The 26,516-nt window shown below is 48.5% G+C and overlaps 1 protein-coding gene across 4 annotated transcripts; it reads left to right on the top strand.

Annotated features, from left to right (window-relative positions):
- Positions 1 to 60: 60 nt before the first annotated feature.
- Positions 61 to 25,685, top strand: RPRD1B (regulation of nuclear pre-mRNA domain containing 1B). 4 transcript variants are annotated; one of them, XM_035122468.3, is made up of 8 exons: positions 61 to 324; positions 5,110 to 5,239; positions 5,405 to 5,497; positions 6,473 to 6,606; positions 9,607 to 9,719; positions 10,265 to 10,391; positions 11,368 to 11,543; positions 23,794 to 25,685. In XM_035122468.3, exons 1-8 carry the CDS (start codon positions 180 to 182, stop codon positions 23,941 to 23,943), a joined length of 1,068 nt encoding a protein of 355 aa, XP_034978359.1. In that variant the 5' UTR covers positions 61 to 179; the 3' UTR covers positions 23,944 to 25,685. The 4 variants fall into 4 exon arrangements, with proteins under 4 accessions (XP_034978359.1, XP_034978358.1, XP_088529647.1 ...); XM_035122467.3 differs by having other exon boundaries at positions 61 to 330; XM_088673521.1 differs by lacking the exon at positions 5,405 to 5,497.
- Positions 25,686 to 26,516: the final 831 nt, after the last annotated feature.

Below are 26,516 nucleotides of genomic sequence, written 5' to 3'. Positions count from 1 at the left end.
TCGCGCGGCGCCGGGGTGAAAGGGCGCGCGGCCATTTTGTGGCGGCGGTTGGTCGTTTCTGAGGCGAAGTGGGAGGCCGGGCGGGAGGGCGGCGGGGCCGGGCCGCTCCAGCGAGGCCGCGCCAGGCCGGGCGGAGCCCACGCGCGGAGCTCCTCTCCTCCTCCGCCGCCAGCCGCGCCATGTCCTCGTTCTCGGAGTCGGCCCTGGAGCGGAAGCTGTCGGAGCTGAGCAACTCCCAGCAGAGCGTCCAGACGCTGAGCCTGTGGCTCATCCACCACCGGAAGCACGCCGGGCCCATCGTCACCGTCTGGCACCGAGAGCTCCGTAAGGGTGAGGAGGAGGGAGGGGGGAGGACGCCGGGGGGAGGAGAGGAGGCCTGCGGGTCTCTCGCTCTCTCTCCCCCGGGTCCCCGCTCTTCTGCATCCTTTCACGGCTAGGTGCGGGGGGACCAGCATGGCCCAACAGTCGCGTAAAACGGAAGGCCACGCCCCCTCCTGGGAGAGAGTGGAAGCAGAGGGTGCCAGTATGGCTGAGCCGTTGTGTAACCAGAGGGGGCGGGTGAGCGAGCGTGCTGCCCGTAGGGGTACCAAGTTGAATAATGGATCACATAACACAGAGCACAAACACCATTCGAATTGCAATTCCTACCAACTTCGCCCCCCTGAAATATTTTACGGGACTTCACACCTAGGAGTTGGTTCTTCTGGCCACCAGCATGGCTGAACAGTCATGTAATCAGAGCAGCATGCACCCTCCTGGGAAAGAGCACACAAGTGTGGTGCGAGGGCGGGTGGGTGTGCAAGCGTGGCTTGCCCAGAGCACCACGCCCCCTCTTTAGGAAGGATGTGTGAGATGCCAGCATGGCTGAACAGTCACGTAACCAGAGCGTCCTGGAAGGGTGAGTTGTAGGAGAGCCTTCCAGAGCAGGGCTGGGTAGTGGGGAGGCCTATGGAGTCTCTCCAGATCCCGTTGTTCACAACATCCTTCTGGAACAACTGTGTGAGTTGTGAGCTGGAAGTGTGGAGGTTCCACTCCTACTTGCAGGGCTGGTATCAGAAGGGAGCTCTGGGAACCATTACCCCCATGCTGTTAATATGTGCTGTAGGTGGATCTGCCCTTGAAGACACTTGGGGAGCTGTAACATGCGGCTGATGGGATTTTAACTAGGAGCAGTCCACTGGTATCATATCTTGCCAGTTGTGAAAGGGCTTCACTGGATTTTGATACTGAAAGCCCTACATGGCTTTTGACCCAGGTACTTTACTAATAAATAGAAATATTAAAAACTATTACAATAAACACAACTGTACAATTAAAAGACAGGTCCTTCTCCCATATCAAAAGAGGCCATGAATACTTTAAAAAACCTTATTCTCTTTTTTTAAAAAAACCCCATCATTTATTACAATTGCACATTTAAACAGCGACACAGATCATAAAACTTACACAACACCACAAAACAATACAAAAAAATAAGATAAACAAAGCTTCCTAACAGTTACAGTCTAGCGCATATTAGGGGGGGGGGACAGATTAAGGTTTTTAAAGTATTCATGGCCTCTTTTGATGTGGGAGAAGGACCTTCTTTTAATTGTACAGATGGCTCTGGGGTTGCGGCGCTCATCGCTTTATTGGCCGAGGGAGCTGGCGTATAGCTTCCGGGTCGTGGCCAGCATGACAAAGCCGCTTCTGGCGAACCAGAGCAGCACACGGAAACGCTGTTTACCTTCCCACTGTAGCAGTCCCTATTTATCTACTTGCACTTTGACGTGCTTTCGAACTGCTAGGTTGGCAAAAGCTGGGACTGAACCACGGGAGCTCACCCCGTCACGGGGATTCGAACTGCCGACCTTCTGATCAGCAAGCCCTAGGCTCTGGTTTAACCCACAGCGCCACCCGCGTCCCATATGGGATTCTTTGCTTAGTGCTGGGTAAACCTGGTATGGGAAAGGGAGGGTTTTAAAATTGCAGGCCTGTTAGGGTCAATAGTCAACAGGGGCAACTGGCAAGCTACACATTGGCCCAGAACATCTTCAGAAAACTAAACTGTGCAGTTCTTGAATTGCTCTGAATAGCATGTATTGTCTGTTCTCTGGTGCACAGTATAGTCTATTGTTCAGTATTCAGCTTCAAGGGCCAAGTGTTTGTTCTTGATCCTGTCCTGCTGGTTCTAAAAATATACAATTTGCAAATAACATTTGAGCTGACTGTTAGCAAGTAGTGATCCCTCAGTTGGTAAAGTAAGAGAAAGATACAGGTACCTGGTTTCACACCTAAATTGGGTCTCAGTAGCTGGTGCCCTTCCAGGAGTGTGGCACTCACTCCATCTCCCCATCCATCACCCGGCGGTACCAGGTCACATCACCTTGGGGTGATGCCTTGCTTCTACAGTTAGAAAGCTCTGTTTGGAGTCTAAGGTGGACTTTTGTTTTTTTGGAGTTTAAAATGTGCTGGTTGATGCTAGCCACTTACCGCTATAGTCACTCTGAACTTAATGAACTATTCAGAACTCTAATGAAATTGTCATGCTTTGAATTAGGGAGGGCAGAAGACTTGCAGCTGCACTTGGATAAAGACTGTGCTACTACTGCTCTGATGCACTGTGGCATGCATTTTTTTGAGTCAATTTGATGCTCTGTGGCATGCATTTTTGATAATCAATTTGTTAACCACCCTTCCTTGGTTAGGATGCCAAGCAGTTTCTGCATTTTGACTCAAAGGAGCCAGTTTGCATTGAGTGGAACCTGTTGGACGCATGGTGCAAAGAAGACATGTGTGTGGCTCACTGCAATGAAGTTTAACTTTTATCTTCAGAACAGATAAAAAGGAAGTACAGGGAACAGCAGATTTGCGACGGGGGGCGGGGTTATGTTCCTGACCCCTGCAAACATCTCTGGGGTGGGCATAAGCCCACCCCGCCACTACCCCTCATCTGTGTTCTCTAAATTTGGTACGAGGCTACCAGGCTGTTGTTGTTTTTTAAAAGCTTAGCTTTGTTATTGTGGCCTGTCAGGTTTGAGCAATATAGGGCATGCTTGGATGAAAGATATCGTAGAATCGCACAGCCTGTCAGCATCAACGCTGTTTTCTGGGGCTGCCTTTCCCCAAGCCTTCACCGTGATTACCAATGAGTTCATTCTTGTCAATGCCACTTGCTTGCTTGTTTTTAAGGGTTTCTACAAATAAGTCATATTTATTGGCTTTGATATTGAAATAATTACCACTGAAACAGCTCAGTACAGCCAAGCAGTTCACACAACTCTTCTTGGAATATTGTAATTATAATGAGCAGCAGCTACAAGTGCTGATGGTGCCAAGAAATGCTGTTTTGGTAGCTGTTTTCTTTTTTCTTCCCTTCAACTCTCCATACTTCCTTTCTCTTCAAGTCTGGGAACCTAAATCTTTTCCAAGGGCAGCAGAATTCTATTAAATTTGTTAATTTAGACACCACGCCATGCCATGGTTTTAAAAGCTCAAGTAGGGGTTGGCATGGTTTCTCAATAGAGAGTGACTCCTTTTGTATTTGGGCAGGGATGAGCAGGGCATATGGGAAGGGCAAGTCCATGTTACAGGAGCATCCTATACATGAGTAGGACCTTGGTAAAGACACATGCCCGACTGGCATGTTCTCTCCCTCCTGGTCGATCGTTCGGGAGCTTCAAAAGCTTTCTCCAGCCCGAACATCACAGCGACTGATGCCTTGGAGACATCAGCACACTTAGGGATCTGCAGAGTCTTCACAATTTGCGTAACAGACCTCAGCAACTCAGCATTTTGGCTAATCTACGTTTATTTACATATAATACACTTGGAGCACTGCAACATGGCTCCCTCTAGCATCAGACAGCAAAGAGAAAGAACAAAGGACAATAGTCCCACTTCATGGAACACAGCAACACAAGCATCCTGTCTCCGTCACTTCCCACTCTGTGGAATGAAAACATATACCGTCATGTGATAGACAACAATCCCTTGACTGCAGACACAGGGAATGAATCTTCAACAGTCCATGCATGGGCCTAGTTTACCTGGTGTTTGCCTACCCAGACCCTGAGCTCTAAATCGAATGCCTTTCTTTGAATGCTCCCAGCAAGTGAGGCTCAGCAAGGGACTATGAGTCATTGAAAGAGCCTCTTCAGCAGTGGCCCCTCTGTTGTGGAATGCCTTTTCCTGAAAAGTCCACGAGTGCTTGGTCTAGCTCAGGGGTCGGCAAAGTTTTTGTGGCTTGGTCCGGTTCATGGTCCTGTAGACGCCGCGGTGAGCCAGAGTGCGCATTCGCGCATGCACAAAAGCTATTTCCGGCGCAGAGGAGACACGTGCAGCTTTCCATTGGCTGCAGGAGCTTCCTGCAGCCAATGGGAAGCCGGCCAGCATTGCGGAAGGCGGTTCCCGCTCTGCTCCACGCCAGTTTAGCACGGCGCATGGGAACCGACCGGGCAGGCGGTGGGGGTCCATGGGCTGGTTAAGCGACCCTCATGGGCCGCTTGTTGTGGCCCATGGGCCTTAGGTTGTCGACCCCTGGTCAAGTTCCTTTTTGCAAAGGACATTATGATTTTCTTAAGCTTTTAATGGTTTTATATTTGCTTGTTTCCTTTGATTTGTTTTTGGTCATGCCTGATTATTTAATGCTGCATTTAAAATAATATAAATAAAAATACAAGATGAAATGCAATAAAACAAGATTTGTTTCATTTTGTAAGCCACCCATCTGACTTGAAATAGGCTAATTGAGAGCTATTTTGTCTTGAAAGCATGGCGTTGCTGAGGCTAACCACAGGAATCTTCAAGAACAAAGCAAGCCAGCTTGGGAGGTCACCTTGCATGAAATGAAATATATACTAGCCTGTGGAAACTGACGCCACAATAAACCATCAGTTGGGCCTTTCAGTTGCCACAAGACGTCTTTCCTTGTTGTGCTTCTGCAGTCCTGCTCTGGTTAAGTGTAGATCTGCTGCTGGCTTTAAAGAAGGGGGCATGAAATGAGAACTTGGCTTTTGTTTGTGATGTCGACCTCAAGGGTGGCTGTGAGACTGAATGAAAATGACTGATGGGTGACTTGAGAGCTAAACATGCTATACAGATATTTTTTTTCCTCTTCTATTTTTCTAGCAAAGTCAAATAGGAAACTGACTTTCCTATACTTGGCCAATGATGTCATCCAGAACAGTAAAAGGAAGGGGCCTGAGTTTACAAGGGAATTTGAATCGGTTCTGGTGGATGCTTTTTCACACGTTGCCAGGTATGTATAACAACCTCTTCTAATGCCTCTGGCAACCTCTGGGCTGGATTACTGCAATGCGCTACATATGGGGCTATCTGTGAAGTTCAGAAACTTCGTTCAATGCAGAATGCAGCAGCCAGGCTGTTAACAAAAACAGATCTTTAAGGGAGGTCCTTTTTTCAGTCCCACCACCCTTGTAGGCACGCCTGGTGGGGATATGGAAAAGGGCCTTCTCAGCAGCTGCTCCCAGACTCTGGAACACCCTCCTTGGAAAAGGTAGACTGTCTCCCTCCATGTTGTCCTTCAGCAGGTGAAGACCTGCAATAGGATTGGGGAGGAGGGTTTGGTCTCTGCAGCTGAAACATGAGCAGTAGGCCTGCAGGCTCTACACCTACTGTACTACAAAAACACGAAGGGGCTTCCTTAATGCACGCTTGCTTTGCTCCTTTGGGATTGAGCTGGACACTATATTTGATCATCCTGCGCTGCACAAGTGTTCTTTTCAGATTTCAGCAAATCTAACTTTCCTTTGATCTGTTATTTGAAGAGTTATAACTGTGGCAAACGCATTACCACTTGGAGTATTCCCTGCAGAAATTTCAGCTTGTTTCCTTCAGACCCCCAGTTGGCAGCCTTGTGCAATTGCTAGTTATTCCACGTGCCTTTGCTCTGTCTGAACACCATTTTAAGTGAGGTCAGCTTCTCAAATGCTATGGATTTATCAGATTTTTTTTTCTCCAGATTGCCTTTCTGCTTGGCTCGCTCCATCTGTCATTGAGCGACTGTTCTCTCACTGTGGGGCAAGCTACAAATGAGCAGCTACGTGTCATTTCCTGGCACACAATATGTTATCAGCTACTTAAAGGCTGTGGAGCTATTTAGAGAAGACCTTAGTCTGCAAACTGATTATATCTAGAACACCCAGAGGAATAAGTGAGCAAGTGTGTTCTGGATAACTCTATATTTAACTGGATGTGTTGCTGATGACTTAAGTAATCCTTTTACTTTGAAATTGCATATTTCAAATTTGTTTGCCTATTGATATAAATGGATGGCATGCTGGTGAACACCTTACTTGGGAAGCCTAACGGGTTTAGCTCAGTTTCATCCCTGTTTTGTCTCTGATTGTGTCTCTCCTTAAACATTTTACGTGGGAGGGAAGAAATGGAGTGGACCCTCTCTACCACTTTTCCCCCACGTGTGTGTTCTCTCTCCACCCCTTTCTGACGTTTGGAATTTCTGACCTTCCAGAGAGGCAGATGAGGGCTGCAAAAAGCCCTTGGAACGATTGCTGAACATCTGGCAAGAGAGGAGTGTGTATGGCAGTGAGTTCATACAGCAGCTGAAACTGTCTTTGGAGGACTCCAATAGCCCCCAACCCAAAGGTAAAAAAAGTGTTTGCTTTTTCAAAACATCCTTGACTCCAGTTGAGCCATTATGAAAAGGTAGCTTGCTAAGGAGCAAAGAATGGTGCGTTTACGGCAGTGGTGGGGGACCTGGGAGCCTTTAGATGTTGTTGGATGAGAACCCTCATTATCCCAGGTCATGTGGTCATGCTGATTGGAATAAATGGGAGTTGAAAAACATCTGGAGGGCCACAGGATCCCCAGCTGTGGTTCATGGCCATTTGAATTCAAGTTATTTGCGCTCAGGGGCTCCTGCTTGGTTGTAACTGAACTGGTGACAGTCTTCACATCTGCACTGTGTAGACACAGTGTCCCTCCAGCTTCTCTGTAAGTTATGTTTGTGGAGCAGGGTCCCTCATCCCAGGGGGGTTTCTAGGCCCTGACAGGCAACAGCCAGAGTGAGACATAGGAAGTTGCCTTGTACCAGATCATATTACAGTGGTACCTTGGTTCTCAAACTTAATCCGTTCTGGAAGTCTGTTCCAAAACCAAAACATTCCAAAACCAAGGCATGCTTTCCCATAGTAAGTAATGCAAAATGGATTAATACGTTCCAGGCTGTTGAAAAACTACCCCTAAAATGCTTCTCCCCACTGCCCCAATCAGCACAGTCTTTCGATCTCTCTCTCTTGATCTCTCCCTCGTCAAAGCGGCTGGGCTGCAGAGCGCTGCCGGGATGCTTCTCCCCACCACCCCAATCAGCGCGATCTTTCGATCTCTCTCAATCTCTTGTCAAAACAGCTGGGCTGCAGAGCCCTGCCGGGATGCTTCTCCTCACCAGCCCAATCAGTGTGATCTCTCTAAAAATGGAAGCGCAACACTAAAAATGGAAGCTCAGGACTCAAGACACCTTTGACTTCCAAAAGAGAGAGAGAGAGAGAGAGAGAGAGAGAACCGGAACGCTCACTTCCGGGTTTGTGACGTTTGGGTACCACTGTATTTGTCTCCTGACTATCAGCATCTCTTCAGGGCCTCAGACAGAGGTCTTTCCCATCAGCTGCCATCCGATCCTTTTAACTTGGGCAGGGAAGCTGTGGTGCTGCAGAAGTTGCTGGACTACAACTCCCATCAACATCCAAGACCTGCTCCCTGAGGCGGATGGGAGATGAACTCTTAACAGTATCTGGAGGGCCAAAGATTCTCCACTCCTTTTCTAACTGGAGGCCAACCTTCTACATGCAGAGCTTATGCTTTGCTGCTGAGTTCTGGCTGCTCCCCAAATCACAAGGTTCCTGAAGACCATTCTATGCTCTGAAGCTTGCCTTGTTATGGGAATGAAGGGACTGTAGTTGTTTTTAACATGTCTGCTATGGCAGTAGCCGTGGTGGCAGTCACCGTGTTCTAAAGAACTCTTGTCTGTTAATGATTATTTGGCAATGCCGTAGGTCTCCATGGTTCCTTGTAGTGACTTCCCCCAATCTGGGTTACAGAGAAGGCTGGGTTAAGCCCAAAGTCCTGGCAGATGTCTATAAACTGAGAGCAGCTTTTGAGCCAATCATGACTAGTTTGGCCATTGGGTACTTCCCCCCATCGTTCATTCATCCTTCACTAAATTGGCACCATTCAACTGTCATCCTGGGACTGGAGCAGGAGGTTACGTTGTCCCATTTGATTTGCAATCTGACATGTTTACTCCTGTGATAGGAACGGAGAGTGTCAGCATGCAGTTGCCCAAAGCATTCCCCCTCCCCATGAAGTCGCATATGAGGCAGCTTCATCTGCTCTCAGGTGGTTTACCCTTTCCTTATGAGCTTTAATGCTCTGTTTTTCAACGTAATGGCACTTGAAAGGGGTGCTTGGGACAGAGTGCTCTCAGAACAGCTGGCCTTCCTCAAGTTCTTAGTCGGAAGATCTGGCTTGGCAAAGAAGAGGAGCCCGCCAGCTTCAGGAGGGTTTAATTTGCACCCTGGAAGCCAGCCAGAAGCACCTGACCCCTTCCTTTGTCGATGGTGGCAGCAAATGCTTTCTGACCAGCTTGGGCTTCGTCTTTCTCCTGGTGCTGCCAGATGCTGCTCCCCTTCCAGGCATGATTGCTGAGGACATGCCAAACATCCATCCCTTGCCCTCCAGCTCTTCACCATCTGTGCCCAGGTTCCCACCTGCAAAAACATGCCAGTAGTTCTGTATACAAGGAGGAGGAGGGCTGGTATTGGGCAAACCTGGGGTTCTGTCCAAAGAAAAAAAGAATCGGGACATCCAGCCTCCCAAAATGTTTTCTGAAAAGCCTCTGCGTGCTGTCCTCCTCTACCTTAGATAGGAGGGGTTTCTGGCATCCCGGGGCTCTTTAATTGTCTGGTCTGCAGAGGAAGAAGACACAGGAATCCAACAGCGCCACCTTGAGATCGCCCAGCAATTCAGCCTGAGAAGGATCTGCTGAGGGGAATGGGGAAGCCTTTTGACTTTCTACTTTTGGTGCCTGCCTCCCCAGCTTTCTTCTGGTTCCTCCTATACTGTATCTGCAGTGTTCTATTTATCTTCGGCAATTTGTGGGATGAGTTTTCCTTTTTTAAAAAAAGGAAGTCAGATTCATGAGAAGATGATGCATACAAAATATAGAAAATTCTGGAGTTTGGCCTAATGATATGTCAGTCTGAAGTTGTTCACACCTTCTTGATTCTTCCAGAACCTTTAAACCAGTGGCAAAGAATGCCACCCCCAAAGCTGCCCCAAGCAGTGCAGAATTGAAATGAGGGGAAATGGGGGCCTCTGTGGTTTCCCGTTTCTTTTTCTCACAACCCTGAAGGCAGGAGACTCGTTCCTCAGCCTGATCTATAGGACACTATGGCATGTGAGGTTGGCTTCTGTTTTAAGCTTTTCTGTTTTAAGCTTTTTCTTTTCTTTTTAAAAGATGAACCTGATCAGACTTTGACCTTCAAATCAGTTTAGGTTTCATCACACATGCACACACACTTTTCAAAGGGTACCACTGGAACAATGTCTCCTTACAGGATGTGACTGTCTCTCTCTGTCTTTCCTCAGTTACAGAGGAGAAGAAGTCCTTGAAGCGGACGTTTCAGCAGATACAAGAAGAAGAAGATGACGATTATCCCGGGAGCTACTCCCCGCAGGACCCCAACGCTGGGCCTCTTTTGGTATGTCTGGAAGGCCAAGGATTGAGAGAGAAAAAGGCCCTGGATTCTAAAGAGAGAGCCACATGGTGGCGCTATTAGCAAATGCAATAGGAGGACCAGTGTTGTTCTGTGTATTTGCTCAGAAACAGGCCCTCACGACTCAAGGAAGAGCATGGAACATACTAAAACGGAACATAAAACAAATATTATTCCATAAAATGGCTGCAGTCAAAGCAAAATAAAACAAATTGCCCAAAGCGAGACAGTATATTACACCCAGCATGGTGTGTTCTAATTTATATATGGCCGTAGATGATTCCAGGAAGTTCATTAAACTCAGATTTCCTGCTCTGCTGTCTGTTCTGTGGGCCATAAATGGGGGTTCAAATATTCTGTGATTGTAATTTGGTTTTGAAGGGTGGCTTGTTGGCTAAGGGGTGGGGAGTGGGGTGAGAGCTTTTGAAAAGTGGCACGTGTGTTAGAAGAATAAGTTAGAAGCAAAGTGGTGCTGGCTACATGACCTGGGAAAGTGATCATGGCAGTCTCTTAATGTCTCAACTGTGCAGACTGAGGACTTGATCAAAGCCCTGCAAGATCTGGAAAACGCAGCATCGGGAGATGCCACAGTGCGGCAGAAAATTGCTTCTCTTCCCCAGGAGGTTCAGGACGTGTCACTCTTGGAGAAGATTACAGGTGAGGCTCCCAAGTGCCAACACTTGGAGGCAAAAGGCAGGACATGACTCTTTTCCTGCACCTGGAAACTGCCCAATAAGACTAGCTTGCTTTGATTTTTAAGGGTTTCCTTCACCCTCAGATGCCAAAAGACAAATATGAACCTGCCTTTCCCCTTTCTGTTCTGTTCCAATGTGACAATGGACTCTGTTGGGCCACATGCCAAGCCCTGCCTGCTGCTGTTTGTGTGGCAAGAGCATTTGACACATTCCTCGCTGAAGGGGATCGTTGCCTTGTAAGGGGAGACCTGCAGATTGTGCGCAGAGGCCCTGCTTTAACTGAATATGTGAGAGGCCCAGGACACATTTGTTCATTTCTGTTTGTCTCTGGCCCTGAACTACTGCCTTCAATGACCTCCTCCATCACTGCTTACAGTGTCTCCCAGTGGAGAAAAGGATGCCACAATTTGCAGTGTGTCCTATGCTAATGCATAGGAGCCTCACTCCCAAGGCAACTGTGGTAGCATAGCTCTCTTCACAGTAGGGCCCGGGCGGAGCTGAATCAGGCATTTAAGCAGTAGAGTTTGCTGTCTCTGCTCATCAGAAGAGAGCCAACACACAGTTTCAGTTCAGCACTGCAGCTCTCAGTTCAACAGATGTTCTTCCCCAGGTCCTCTAAAGCGGCCTGCTCAGGCCTTAGCAGCTTGCTAACCTTGGCTCTGGGACCACCCCTCCCTGCAGATGTGCCGGTCTGCTTCCTGGATCACCTGCAGCCAGCCAGCCCTAACCCTGACTTCTTGGCCTTCCAGAAAAAGAAAGGACACTTTGGGCTAGCTGCACTTGTCTTCCTCTGCCAGTGCTTAAAGAAGTGTGTTGCTTGCTGGTCCTTGTGAAATCCACGCTTGATTGGAATTCACCCCAGATGAGCTGCTTTTTGTCACCCACACAAAGGCTTTTGCACACAGTCAGTGTCGATTATTTGCCACCTTTGTGCCTAGACAAAGAGGCTGCCGAGCGCCTTTCGAAGACTGTGGACGAGGCATGTTTGCTACTAGCAGAGTACAATGGGCGACTGGCGGCAGAGCTGGAAGACCGGCGCCAGCTGGCACGCATGCTGATTGAGTACACCCAGAACCAGAAGGACGTGCTGACGGAGAAGGAGAAAAAGCTAGAAGTGAGTAGATGCCGAGCAGTGTCCTTCCTTAGACGTGTCAGTTTCTCGAGTCAGCCTTGGCTTCTGGGGTTGCCTTAACCCACAGGCCCAGTAACGGCCATGTGGTTTGCACGGTCACAGCTGAAGCAGTCACACCTGTGCCTCCTCCTCCACCCCGTGGGCATGAAGCTGGGGACTGTGGCCTCTCAAGGTGTGTGCACTGAGGGCAGGAGAATGTGATGCTGCTTGTGATGTGACTCTAGGAGCGTTCAAGCACTGGCCTGAGCACAGGAATGGTCTCAAAGTGTGGGCAAGGGTCATGTGCTTCCCCGTGTGGTGTGGGGAAGATCGGCATGGGGCTTCCAACCTGCATTTGCTTGAAGATACGTAGAACCACCACCACCACCAGCAGCAGCAGCAGCCCTGAATAGGGGCCCTGATTTATTAATAGTCATTGCATGATATTTGTGTTTGTGTGGGTGGTAGTTGCATGTAGACCTTCCCTGTGCATTATGGCCGGAAAGAAGGATTGCTGGGAGAGTCCAAGACGACAACACATGAGGCTGTTGTACTTGGCACTTGCAGGCCCCACCCATACTTGGACCATTTGCATGTTCAGGCACATGCATGAACACACTTCTTCGCTGCCTTTTGTTTATTTGCTTTTTACATAAAAGTGTCTTCGTATGTCTAACATAATAAAAATAACAGGAACACTGCAACCAAATATAAAAGCAGCGATAAAAGAATACCTAACATGCTTATCCAGAAATATATATATATTAAAGGAATACCTCCTTCCTACCTTGCCTTAAAACAGGCCACAGATAGGACTAGTTGCCCTCCCAGTTAAGATCCAAAGGTGTCAGGGCGGTTGCTGGCTACCCTCGAGCAACGACACTCCAAACCATCTTGTCTTTAGTACTTTTATTGTGAAAGTTATTTTCAAGGCAAGATCTTCATGAAAACATGTCTACTCAGTACTATCAGATTCTCCCAATGGCGCTTTTCGGCTCCTCCCCAGCAGAGTAGTTTAGGGACCCCAAATTTCCTCCCCCTGTGTTTGCGAGCCGCTGATCGCCTCAGTTCCGGGGTGAATTTGAAAGGACGCCTCTCTGCTGTTTCCCCGCTGGAACTCTCTGCTGGCCCCTCCTTCCTCGCTGATATCCCAGGCTGCAGGAAGGGCTCTTGTATGCTGTCTGAGCCCTGGCCCGCTCCGCTCACTTCCTCCTTCCTGTCTCCTGTCCCTCTGCTGTTGTCCGAGCCATTCGAAGAGCTGGATTTGATGAGGGGTGGCTGTTCCCTCTAAGCCTTACAAAAGGCCTGCTGGGTAAATGAAAATGGTTTTTGCCTTGAAATAGACGATGATGGCACCAGGTGAGACTCCCTGGAGAAGGGCATTCCACAGACGGGGTCACCACCGAAAAGGTCCATCTTATGTGGCCACCCTCTGTCCCCTCCCCCCTTGGGTGAGGTGCATGGAGAAGGAGGGCCTCAGATGACAAATGCAGTGCCTGGGTTGGTTCGTGTGGGGAGAGGCAGTCCTCCTGAGCCATATATGGCTTACCAGCACTTTGAATTGGCCCCAGAAAGAAATCGTAGCTGATAAATACAGATGTGTGAAGTTATATGCTCAGACCATCGTGCCCTAGTAAGCAACCTGCTCCAGCTGCAAACTTGAAACAGTCTTGAACTGCATGACTCTTGGGGTCCCTTCCGACTCTTATGATTCTATGATTCAAAGGCAGTCCCATAGGTAGTTTATTGCACCAATGTAACTTTCGAGGTCACATGAGCATGTGCACCAGAAGTTAGGCTTTCCCTGTCCAGATCGGGCTGTTGATGGAAGGCATTCTGTGCTCCTCTGGGGGAGAGAGAGATAGCAGCAGACTTGTGTGTAAAGCTTGAGCATAGGAAGCGTGTGTGTTTGGATTGCTATTTGTATACAATAGAAGGCATCATGTTTTAATAGTTAATGTTAAAAATACCAAGATACTTCTCTTGGAAGAAGGAGCTCCTGAAACATGATATTCCTCGAAGGAAATTTGGGTTCTGGGTTGCTCTGGCGTTAAGTCCAGGCCAGCTCCCCAGTATTATCAGAGTCCCCCAACTTGCACTTTGCCAGTAACTTTCCTCTTCTTGGTTCACTTGATCTGCTGTGCTCGGCTTTTCCAACCTCACCGCCTGCTGCCATCTTGCGAGTTCAGCTGAAGCCCTTTTGAATTGCTATTGACCTGACGTGTGACCACGCATGTGGGCAGGTGATAAAAGCGGTTTCGTAAAAAGCCGCTTGACTTGGGAGCACAGGAAACAGCTGACAAATACGGCATTGGCAGCAGGCTGGAGCTCAGCAGCGTCCAAAAGCCACTGGAAGAGAGCGCATGAGCGGGGTGGAGAGTCATTTATCTGAAATGTACCATTTTCAGCAGGGCAGCATGTTCTGCTCTGCACCCCGGGATTATTACGGGAACATAATTAATGATTCTGCTTGTATGTCACTCTGCCATCTGTTGCGTTGCCCCTGGCTAGCACATTAAGGGCTTCCTGTGGCTGTCAGTGGTGACTGTTAGGAGCAGCTGTTCTTGGGCGGAACGTGAGTTGCTGCAGAGTGCAGAGCTGTCCAGAAGGAGACAGCAAGTGCTAAGCAGGTTGTCCCAATGGCAGCCTCTTGTCCTGCCCCAGGGCCAGTGTTGTCGTCTGGAAAGCTACATGTTGCCCTTGCTTTTCAGAGCGCTACTTTCTCTTGGCTTTTGTCTTGAACTTGTACATGTTGTTGCAGATGTCACAAGTGTGCTTGCACTGCAGCTCTTCTTGAGGCTGTTGGCGGATGAAATCTGCTATAAGAGGGGGAGCAGCGCATGGTTTGAAAACGCGCCGCTTTGTCCCTGACGTGAGCAAAACACCCCCAGGGTTCAAGGAGTCGTGGCTGGCACAGCAGTGCAACTGATGCACTTGTGCTAAAGTCATAAGCTCTAGTGAACAGCGCAAGGCTGCCATTCACGTTTGCACCCCGTGAGCCACTTCGTAAGGGAAACAGTTCTCCTTGAAGTCCCAAGTCTTTGGGGTCCTTGGGAGCCTCCCAAGTCTGGAATAACCCTATTCTGCCGGTGTTAAGGAGCAGGATTGTTCCTTAAGAATGGGGCTGTGGTGGCTGAGGTCACTGGTACTACCACTGCTGCCAAAATACAACGTTGACTGATGCATGTAAGATCATTAGCCTACTGCCTTCAGTATGAAGGAATCCTCCAGCTTCTTCTCTTGCTGCTTTTCTGGGACCTGGCTTAGGAGGATTGCAAAGGATGGTGTAAATGTACAACTTGGTGTGTTTCAAGCGCTCTGGCAAAACATCCTCAGTATAGGTTTCTCCAGGATAATGCCCTGTTTGTTTTGTTTTGCCCCCTTATGGCACAAGGTCTCTACCGTAGGAAAGCCAACCCCTTGTTCTCAGAAAAACTGCGTTGAAAGGCCAAAAACTTTCTGGAATGAGTTGGGAGGAGAAAATTGGCTCCCCTCTGGCAAATCTAAATTGGGATTTATTTTGCTAAGTCAGGAAAAGTCTGCAGTGCTCTGATCAAATAAGGCATCTTCAGGGTGCTCCAGGTTCTCAAAGTTGATTTTTCACCCAAGTAATTAAACAGTTAATCCCGTTCTCTGGCACCACAGCTGGCTATCTAAACATTGGGGTTCAAATTTAGAAGCTGCTAACATAATCACTCATCGGTCAAGGCAGATCCTGCAACTAAATATTATTTACGTGGAGTGCCAGTGATTTCTCATTGTAGGCTGTTGGCCAAGGACCTGAAATAGCAGGGCCTGGGGGCTCTGGGCACCCTTTCTGGGCTCTGTCATACCAAAGCATTAATCAAACCAGGACATATTGCCAGCTGAGACTAGCTGGAAGCTAACTGGAGCAGAGGGGAAGGTATTGGGTTTTAATCTTCATTAGGGAAAAAAGAGACAAGTTTCACCTTTAGAAGCAGTGGGTTTGGGTTGAAAAGATGCAGAAAAGGGTATGGTGTCTATCCTTGACACAGTGTGTATATGGAGGATGCAATTCACAGTTGACATGTAGAACACAATCTCAGACCTTACTGAGAACAGTGAAATTCTGCATTGTTCAGTTTCGGAAAAAGTAAACTCCCAATGGGCAGAGTGGTTGAATAAACCTTGGAAGACTGTTTTTGCGGATAAAGCTAATGTGCATCAGGAAGGCAACATATCAACAATTATGACAAAGATTTTGAAAGATGAGCCCTGCTCATTCAGTTTTGGAATGGCAAAGTAGCAGGCAGTTTGCGTCCTTATACCGGTAATTGGAAGGTTTGTTTATTCATTTATAAAAAAAATATTTATCTACTGTTGTGTGGTAAAAAAATATATCAAGGGGTTTACAGCAGTTGTTATTTAGTCATTTAGTCGTGTCCGACTCTTCATGACCCCATGGACCATAGCACGCCAGGCACTCCTGTCTTGCACTGCCTCCCGCAGTTTGGTCAAACTCATGTTCGTAGCTTTGAGAACACTGTCCAACCATCTCGTTCTCTGTCGTCCCCTTCTCCTAGTGCCCTCAATCTTTCCCAACATCAGGGTCTTTTCCAGGGAGTCTTCTCTTCTCATGAGGTGGCCAAAGTCTTGGAGCCTCAGCTTCACGATCTGTCCCTCCAGTGAGCACTCAGGGCTGATTTCCTTCAGAATGGATAGGTTTGATCTTCTTGCAGTCCATGGGACTCTCAAGAGTCTCCTCCAGCACCATAATTCAAAAGCATCAATTCTTCGGCGATCAGCCTTCTTTATGGTCCAGCTCTCACTTGCATGGATCAATGCCTTGTTGTGGCGAAGGGGCTTGAATAACTCAGAGAAGCTATGAGCTATGCCATGCAGGGCCACCCAAGATGGACAGGTCATAGTGGAGGGTTTTGACTAAACGTGATCCACCTGGAGAAGGAACTGGCAAGCCACTCCAGTATCCATGGACTCCATGGACAAAGACAACAGGCATATAAAAGTTACAGCAGTAAAATCATACAATAAAAACATAAAAAGGGAAAAGCAGACATGAGTTAACCATTGTAGAAGGGTGTAGTATTAATTGCCTGCATAGTTTACAGCAGGTGTTCAAACGTTGGCACAGAAGGCGCCTGCTGAATTTCTGGTACACACTAATTTTATTTTTATTTATTAAACTTTTATACCACCATTTATCCATAGATTTCTGGGCAGTTTACAACACCTTGGATCCCAAACGCCGCAAACCCAGAAGTCAGCGTTCCGGTTTGCAAACATTCTTTGGAAGCCGAATGTCCTACGCGGCTTCCAAATGAGTGCAAGAAGCTCCGCAGCCAATCAGAAGCCGCGTCTTGGTTGTCGAACGTTTTTGGAAGTCGGACGGACTTCCGGAACGGATTCCGTTCAACAACCAAGGCATGACTGTATAAAAATACAGGCTCTATACGTTGTTGTTATCAAGTGACCCTCACCAACTCAGGGAATGACCAGCAGCATTTCAGCAGGTGATCTCAGTGCTCAAGGTGGGGTTGAAGGGTTCAGGCGGTCCCTGACTTACTACCATGGACCTAGGCTGTTGGGGGCTCTGTAAATTAATGCAAGGACCTTGAAGCTGGCTCTATAGTGGATGGCGCCACTCACATCCTATCTCCCTTTAAGGCTGGGATGCGGAAACAGCCTCACCTGGATTGCGGCTCCCGTCCTCCTTGACGCCTGGCCCTGCTTCCTGGAGGATCACAGGCTCCCCATCCCTGCTTTAAGCAAAGAGATCCCAGTGACACCTGGGAAGTACTTAAAATGAATGTAATTCTCCTCCAAGCTTTGGGCTGTGGGTGGGGTGGCATTGACATCAAAAGTAAACCAGTATCTGGAACAAAGTGTGATTGAAAGTTGGTCACTCCCCTTTTATACATATGTGGCGGGGTTGTAAGAAAGCCAAAGAGTATTGGGAGATGATAAATTCAGAACTAAAAAAGATGTTAAAGTTGTCATTCCTCAAAAAAACCCAGAGATGTTGCTATTGAATATTATAGAGGGTGAAATACCTAAGAAAGTACTTGGCCTCTTCCTAAACGCAACGGCAGCGGCCAGAATAATTTATGTTCAAAAGAGGAAGGACAAAAATAGTCCTACAAAACAAGAATGGCAGAGTAAGTTAATAGAATATGCGGAATTAGCAGTGTTGACTGCAAAGATAAGGAATCAGGATGAGGCAGATATAAGAGAGGAGTGGGAACACCTTGGAGAATATTTACAGAAATACAATAATTAGATGAAATTCCAAGCATATGGTAAAAGGTAAAGGACCCCTGACAGTTAAGTCCAGTCGCAGACAACTCTGGGGTTGTGGCACTCATCTCACTTTACTGGCCGAGGGAGCTGACATTTGTCTGCAGACAGTTTTTCCAGGTCATGTGGTCAGCATGTCTAAGCCGCTTCTGGCGAAACCAGAGCAGTGCATGGAAACACCGTTTACCTTCCCGCCAGAGTGATACCTATTTATCTACTTGCACTTTGACGTGCTTTCGGACTGCTAGGTTGGCAGGAGCTGGGACTGAGCAACGGGAGCTCACCCCATTACAGGGATTTGAACCGCCAACCTTCCGATCAGCAAGCCCTAGGCTCAGTGGTTTAGACCAGTGGGCCTCCAGATGTTTTTGGCCTACAACTCCCATGATCCCTAGCTAGTAGGACCAGTGGTCAGGGATGATGGGAATTGTAGTCTCAAAACATCTGGAGGCCCAAGGTTGAGGACCACTGGTTTAGACCACAGCGCCATCTGCGTCCCCATAGACATATGAGCAGCAGTTAAAAACAAGCAGAAGAGGAGTGTAATTAAGGAAATGCAGCTCAGCAAAGACTAAACAAGAACCCATGAAAGGATGTGTGGGGAAGTCCAAGAAGATAAGAGAAAAGAAGATAACTATAATGGATGTAGCAAACTATGGAAAGTGTGTGTAATGTTGCTTGCTCCCCTCCATCAGCTGAGTCCGTGTTTGGCAAGCCAATTCTGGCCTCCCATCTAAAGCCACAAGTGTGCAGTTCTTTGTTGCAGCTTCAGCCTTTGAAATTAGCAGAAAGGAGGGAGAAGCCCAAGTAGTCATTAAAATGTGGACAGGGAGTGGAGCCCCTTTTCCCAGAAAGCATCTCCAACACCTGCCCACCCCCTGTGCCTTGCTTGCTTTGCATCTCAGTTCTGCCATACACACTCGGTGGCAGGTTTGCAGCCCTGAAGGCTGCCTTTTCCTTTATTAGCTCAGACTCCACGGCATCTTTTTAAAAGGCCCATGTTGAATGGTGAATCTGATTTAGTGTGTCTCGTCTGGATCTTCTGAAGGAATTTCCCATAACCTAATCTCAGCTGGGATGGGAATTGAGCATAACTCACGGAGTGTTTACTTTGTCTGATCCCTGCAAGTCAGGAACAGCCGGGCTCAATTAGGCCTTTTAATTTTTTTTATTTAAAAAAAATCAGCCAAGTCTTTCCTACTTTGGTTTGGCTGTTTCCTTTTATGGGTAATGTGTCTCCCTTGTGGATGCAGACCAACCATTTTTAGCACTGGGTTTAAGGGGTCAGTGACTGGTTAATGGGCTGAACACCAGAGATTTATGATGGCTTGTTGTTCGTCATCTGTACTCTGGTTAGTAAGGCGGGTGAGAGAGCATGGCTGGAAGTCTCGGCGCTGCCACAGCTTGTGCATGAGTGCCACAGAATCATAGAATTTTAGAGCTGGAAGTGGGCCCAGAGGGTCATCTAGTCCAACCCCCTGCAATCCAGGAATCCGCTTCAGGATCGCTGACAGGCAGCCATCCAACCTCTGTTGAAAAGCCTCCCAGTGAAGGAAAGTCCATCACCAGCTTTCTGTCCAGTCTAGATCAGGGGATTTAATCCCCCTTGCCCCACAATTGCTGTGGGTCTTGGCGGACCACGTAATGATTTTTCTGCCAGTCGTAGCAATTGTAATGCATTGTACTGGCATGGTTTCTAATTGCATTGTAATTGCTGCTTTTATTTATTATGTATTGTATTTTATTCCATGGAATGATGTGGAATAATTGCAATGCCATAAAACGATAACAATCAAACTGTAATGTTTTCACATCATGATACAATAAAAGAAGCAATAAAAATACCAAAGAAATACAATTAAAAAACAATATGAGTATGTAATGCGATGGATGTCCAATCTCCCATCTTCAAGCACAATCCAGAGGCATGCCACAGATCGCTTGGATGAAGCCCAGTGGTCCATGGACCACGTCTTAGAAGCCCCTGCTCTAGGTGAAATGAGGTCCTCCGATTAAGGCTACACCATTTGAAAATGCAGTTTGGGGTAATTTCCTTGTGCCTCTCCAGAAAGTTGTGTTAGGGCACAAAGAATTTTTACTCTGCTGCTCTAGTGATGGTTCTCTTTCACCACAGTTGCTTGGAAGATCATTTACAGATATTTCTCAAGGTTAAGCACTCTGTCACTTCTCATCAGGTGCCTCTTTGGGATTAAATGTAATCCTGAAAAAGCTCTGTGAGAATTGAAAGGGGAGAAGGATTTGGGTCAGCTAAGCCCCCTGAGCATGGGGAGTGGACTGCAGCTGTTGATTAGTTGGGAAGCAGGCGTAGGGGACCTTGAAATGCTCACCCTCTTGCAGGATGCCTGGAGCAGGTACATGCCTGATATATATACACTTGTATGCAGTTGAGTGTTTTTTTCAAGAGAGGCCTGCATTGCAGGGGGCTGGACTAGATGACCCTCGGGTCCCTTCCAGCTCTTAAGATCTCTGGTGAGAGAATGAAGAAGCGCTGACTTCTAGGAAGGACCTCCCTTGTCCTCCCTGTTGAGCCCTCTGTTCTGCTGCCCTGCCCTACTTTGGGGGGGGGGAGAAAGTGGACTGGAGGAATGTGCCCTCCCTGGTAGTTGTGGGCTCCCTCCCAGGCTTGGCCTGATGGGTTGACGGACACACACACACACACACCCCTGCATTCTTGGGTGCGGGAGAGCGAGGATTGGCCTGCAGCTCTTGCCACCTCTCCCTCCTGGCTCTCCCAGTGCCGCATCCATCACTGTCGTTCAGAGTCATGTACTACAATTTCCAAGCAGCGGATTCTTGGCAGGAAGTTATCTGTAGACTCAGCTGTGTCAGCCTCCTGTCTGTGAGCATGTTCAGCTACGATAAAATCCCATTTCTGTCTGCGCCCCTAGGCAAGCCAGGAGAGCTTGTCCTTCAGTTGTTACACTCTTCCAGCGTACGTTTTTGGCAATGGCAGGAATGACTTTGGCAGAGTATATACCAAAGGGGCAAAGAATCATAGAATTGTAGAGTTCAAAGGGACCGCAGGGATCATCTAGTCCAACCCCCTGCAGTGCAAAAATCACACCTAAAGGATCCCTGACAGGTGGCCATCCGATCTCTTTTAAAACCTTCCAGTAAAGGAGGGCGCACAAGCTTCCGAGGGACTTTGTTCCACAGTCCAACAGTTCTTATTGTAAGAAAGTTATTGGTGTTTAGTCGGAATCTCCTTTCTTGTAACTTGAATCCATTGGTTCTGACCCTCCCCTCTGGAGCAGGAGAAAAGCAAGTTTGTTCCCTCTTCCATGTGATGGCCCTTGAGGTGTTTGAATGTGGCTCTCATATCAAGTTGGGTCGGGGGCTGACCCAGGGTGCTCCCAGCCACCCATGAGAGTAGAATGGCCCCATGCACCCCCCCCCAACAGGTGCTGAACCCCACCACTGGTCATATCTCACGTTGCATGTGCAGAAGATGGGCGGGGTCTGTTTCCAGCACTAGCTCTGCTTGTCTCCTCCTGGACCTTTGTGTATTGGAAAGGAAATGCTGTTCTTCATTTCTCGTGTATCCTTCTTGGCTGTGCATGAGGCCAGACTCTTCTCCTTCTCCCTGCCTCCCACTGTGAAGCTTCCTGGTTTTTTGCAGGGCTAAAGCTGGAGGGCAATGCTGAAGGGTTTGAACAGCAACACACCCGTCATCCCAATTAGAGCTCTGGCACCCATAACTGCAGCTTCCTGAACCCAGTGCAGCCTGTGGGTGCAGGTGATGATGGGGTCTCTTGCCACAACAAATGCCTTCATTGCCCAGGAGCTGCCTGGTGCTTCGCTGCTGGAGTCCCATTTCCGGTCCACATCCTGAGCTGGTGCTGTGGCAGTGTCTCCCTCCCTCCTTCCCTCCCTCCCTCCTTTTGTTGGAGAACCTCCAGCTATTTATTTTATGCTTGATGAAACCTGCGGTGCCTCTTCTGCAATCATCCCGTCTACTGCTGTGCATCTTCACATGGATCTCCATGAAAGAGCGGCCTGCCACACTCCTCAGCCTTGGAATCCTGCAGGGATTAGCGATAGCACGTTAAAGGAAATCCATATCTGTGCATCAGCCGCTGTTGCTGAATGTATTTAGTGCTCCCACAGCAAACGGGGAGAAGAGCACACTAGAGGCCCCCAGTCGAAGCGGGGGCTTTTGCATTATTCCTGCTGTAAAGCCAGGATCCTAGAATTGTATGATCCCAAAAGGCCATCTAGCCCAGGCGTCGGCAATGTTTTCCGGCCATGGGCCGGAGGATTCAAACGGACTATCGTCCGTGGGCCGCACATGGGCGGGACATGCACAGAAGCCATTTCCGGTGCCCCGGACATGGGCAGCGCGGCGCCGGAAATCGCTTCTGTGCATGTCAGCAGCTACACAGACTGTGCAAGTCCCCAAACCGTGCTGCGCCGGTTTAGCGCAGCGTGCGTGGGACTCACCGAGCGGGTGGCTTGGTTCAGGGGCAGTCCGTGGGCCGGATAAATGGCCTTCATGGGCCGGACGTTGCCGACCTATGATCTAGCCCAACCCCCTTGAATGCAGGAGGGAAAGATGGGAGATGGCTTGGAGATGGAGAGCTCTTACACCGTAGTTTGGCAGACAGTGTGGTGAGGAGGAGCCACACTCTCCTTGCCCAGTTCCCCAGTTCCAAGGAGGCCTTTTTGGAAAAGAGTAAAGTAGTCAGTGTGTCAGTAGCCTCATTCTTCCTGCGGGACAAGGGTCTCCTGGACCTTCAGCCAAGAAAGCCAACCAGAGCTACGGTTGTGGCTCAGGAGGTTGGGTTGGGTTTCCCACAGCTGCTGCTGCTTCTTTGGCGATCCCTCGTAGCAGAGTAAGATTGTCTTCCATAAACACGATTTTAACAATGGGTCCGTAAGTGACTGTGGAGGCCAATTCTGGATCCACACGTCCTTCCACAGTGGGGACATTGGTTTCTGGGCAGGAGTTGATCACGGTGTGGATTTGCCAAGCATGCCTTCCTCCTAGCACGTTTCTCTCTTGCGTTCCCACAGCACTGCACCCTCTTCTGGCAGAAGCAGCTGGGTCAGAAAGCGTTTGGATAGGAACAAAGTGGGGGGGAACAAGGGCACAGGGAAAGCATTGGGGGGCAGCGTTATGGAAATTCTTAGCTGTACCCCACCCCCCAGAATGCTCTTGATTAAATGCTAAACCTGTGTGTGGCCTGTGGTTGGAGGCACAAGATTTTTTTACACATAGAAAACTCGACAGTGAGCATTAAGACTTTCCCCACTGCAAAACTGCTGACACTATCGAAAGGCCACTTCTCACACCACACTTTGTATTCCGGACATGCACATTACATTTTAGTGCACCTGTGACAAAGCCCACGTCCGCTTGTGTTTTTGGCAGGCCATAAACTGTTCAGAAGCATTTAAGCCATGTACAAATGCTGTTAAAAATAAGCCTGGATTGTACCCTGGGAGCTGCATGTGGGTTGAGTGGGATTTCCAAGGTCATGATGAGATGAGCTCCTTGGGCCTCTTCCCCTGCCCCCTCACCCATCACTTTGCTCAGGGCCCTGCAGACCCCGCCCACCCATTCCCCCAGTCTTGGTCAGTCCAACCCCATCTGATTTCTGAAAGCATAGAGTGTTGTGCAAACAATATATGTCTCGGATTGCCTGCCTTGTCCCTGCCGCTGTGTGGAGAAGGAGTGCCCATTTCGTGTTTCACCTCCTGATTTCCTCTTCCTCCTGCCACGACTCCTGTTTCTTCTGCTCCTTAGACTGATACTTGCTGTGGCTCCACTTGGTCCAACGTAGAGATGAAGCTGTAGAATTTCTGCCCGTGGCTATAAATGGCAATCACATCATCAAATCATCTCTCGACTGCAGCTACCGTAAGATGAGGATGATGATGGGGAAACAGGAGCATTGTCTAATTCATTTTTTCCTTTGTGTTTTCTGTTTCTTCCTTTGTCCCCCCCACCCCCCAGGAGTACAAACAGAAGCTTGCTCGGGTAACTCAGGTCCGCAAAGAGCTCAAATCCCACATCCAGAGCCTCCCCGATTTGTCGCTGCTGCCCAACGTGACGGGCGGCTTGGCACCTTTGCCATCTGCTGGGGATCTTTTCTCAACTGACTAGGGCACGTGGGTGTCTGTGCTCCCCCTTCCCCTCCCTCCACCCACAGTTCCAGTTACTACCCGCAGGACACCGGAAATTCCCACACAGGAAGGACTGGACATAGGAAGACTCTCCCTGGACCCTCTGCGGGACACGTTGTTGCAATGGGACGGGCATGGCTCGCTCTCGAAAGGAAGGAGGCAAGCGCCCCCATGTTGGGCAGAAAATTTAGTTTACCTTTGGCTGCCCCCGTTAGCACCTCCAGTTTCCACCACCACCTGTGCAAATCATGTGTGTCGTCTTCTGAGAGCTTTTTAAGCAAAAGGGAAAAAAGTTGATTTACACTTTTGCGCTCTCTCTCCTTCCCCACATATAAAAAAAGAACTGGATTGTTTCCGAATTGGTTTGGTGTGTGTCAAGCTTGGTTTTTCTGGGCCTCACAATTCTGGCATGGGCGCATACGGCCTCCGTTCTGCGGATGCATCTCAGTGCGTGGCTCCTGCTCTCTCATGGCGTGGCTGCGTGGAGACATGCAGCACACAGGTGACCAAAAGGAGGTTGCCTGGCCCAGGCAAAACTTCTGCTCCTCTTTCCCCTCTCCTCCAACCAGCTCTGCCCTTTGTCTTTCATTCAGCACATGTCAGTTTTACTCAGGCTCCCTTATCTTCATCCCGCAGTGGGAATTCTCAAAGTGCACCCACTTGGGATGTGTGACACTCTTAAGAAGGCTCTGAGACCTCAGTAAAAATTCTTCTTTGCTGTAAGCAGATGGGCTGAGCTTAGAAGTAGGTTGCAAGTGTCCACTTAGTCCAAGGAAAGTCAGTTGGCATGTAAAGTCCATTAAAGGAGCCGGGAATTGCATAGCTGTGGTCATGTGCCCATTGCTGGTCTGTCTCAGGGATGGGGAGCATCTGTAGCCCTGCAGATGCTGTTGATCTCCAGCTCATCATTGGGCCTTTCAGTCGGGGAGTCCAACAACATCTGGAGGACCTAGTCGAAATCCCATTCGTGTTTTCCCTTCTCCCTTCACTACACAAGCAGTGCAAGAATATTTGTACATCTGAAGTAGGCAGACTTATGTTGCAGTAATAGCAGCTGTTCTCCTTTTGTTTTGGGGTCCCCCATTCTTTGGGAGTTCCCCCTCCCCAAGGAAAACAAACCTCCCAGCTCCAATTCATTCCACTGCCCACAAGGGCCATCCCTCCATCCCTCACACTCTGATCTTCCCCCTTGCCTCCCCTGGGACCCTGCTGTATCCCCAGAGCCCTCTGCCCTCCATTTGGCCTGCAAGTGTGTGTTTGCATGTGCCATATCGAGCCACAAACATCAGCATGCATCATGCCGCTTTACGTTATCAGAGGCAGGAGAGTCCTCCATGCAATATATTTCCCTCTAAATAGATCAGGGGGTTATGGGGAAATCCCTGGGGGATTGTGGGGGAGGGGAGAGGGTTTGGACACAGGAGCACAGATTAGGCAATCCACATGTTCCACTTTTTAATTTTTTTTAAATGTCATTGAAATCCTGTGAATTTGATTTGCTTTAAAGGGTCAAGGAGGGGCAGGAGTCTGGCAGGGCAGCCGGTGCTCCATGCGAGATCTTCCCTTGAGATCAAATCCACATTCTTTTCCCCCAAACATTTTCTTAAATCTGTATATGAATCGATCTAGAAATAAATTTAGAGGTATAGGCTGCCATTTTTGCAGCAGTATATTCTGAAATGTCTCATAAATATATTTTTGAATAAAGAGGGTGTCGTTCAACAGGTGCGAGTGCCTCTTTTATTGCTGGGCTCTACTGTGTGTGTTTCAAAGTCTTGTGCTTGGGCAACGGCATCTTTGGGCACCTGAAAAGTAACATTTATTGGCTTTCTTTGGATAGAGCCCACTTCATCAGAGGCAAGGATGACACACTGTTGCTCTTGCTGCCTCAGACTCATCTGGCTGCCCCTCTGGGAAATCTTGGAATTCCCAAATATGGATGCTTAGTCAAGTGTATTTAGGTTGGAAGCAGGAGTGCCTTTTATCACGTTTCCACTCGGGAAGCAGTTTCTGATGTAGCTGGATGTTTGGGGTCCATAAAGCTCAACGGCCTGAATCGACTTCTTCTGAATTTGGTGCGTTTTGTTGCCAGCTGACTGTGATGCTGTCAGGTGTACTCCATTTTCAGAGAGCACAGGTAAGTGCCCAAGTTCAGCCATCAAACCCTCGCAGTTATTTTCTCTATGGAACTTCAAATGTTGATTATTGGTTCCTGGAAACCTGTGAATGTTACCCAGATTGATTGGGAGAGTTTGGGCATGAGCAAAGGACGCTGGCTGGCTGCTGGTTTGCAAAGGTGCTGTAACTTGAAGGAGCTTTTTTTCTTAAATACTAGTCCTTGGTTAAGTCCTGTCCTCTCCCATTTAGAAGGTTATTAAATGGCAGGACAGGGGATGTAATCATAGAATCATAGAATCATAGAGTTGGAAGAGACCACAAGGGCCATCCAGTCCAACCCCCTGCCAAGCAGGAAACACCATCAAAGCATTCCTGACAGATGGCTGTCAAGCCTCTGCTTAAAGACCTCCAAAGAAGGAGACTCCACCACACTCC

Source organism: Zootoca vivipara, chromosome 7, assembly GCF_965207765.1.
Source record: "Zootoca vivipara chromosome 7, rZooViv2.hap1.1, whole genome shotgun sequence".
NCBI classification, from domain to species: domain Eukaryota; kingdom Metazoa; phylum Chordata; class Lepidosauria; order Squamata; family Lacertidae; genus Zootoca; species Zootoca vivipara.
Note: the sequence above shows the minus strand (reverse complement) of the source record. Positions and strands in the feature narration are given on the sequence as shown.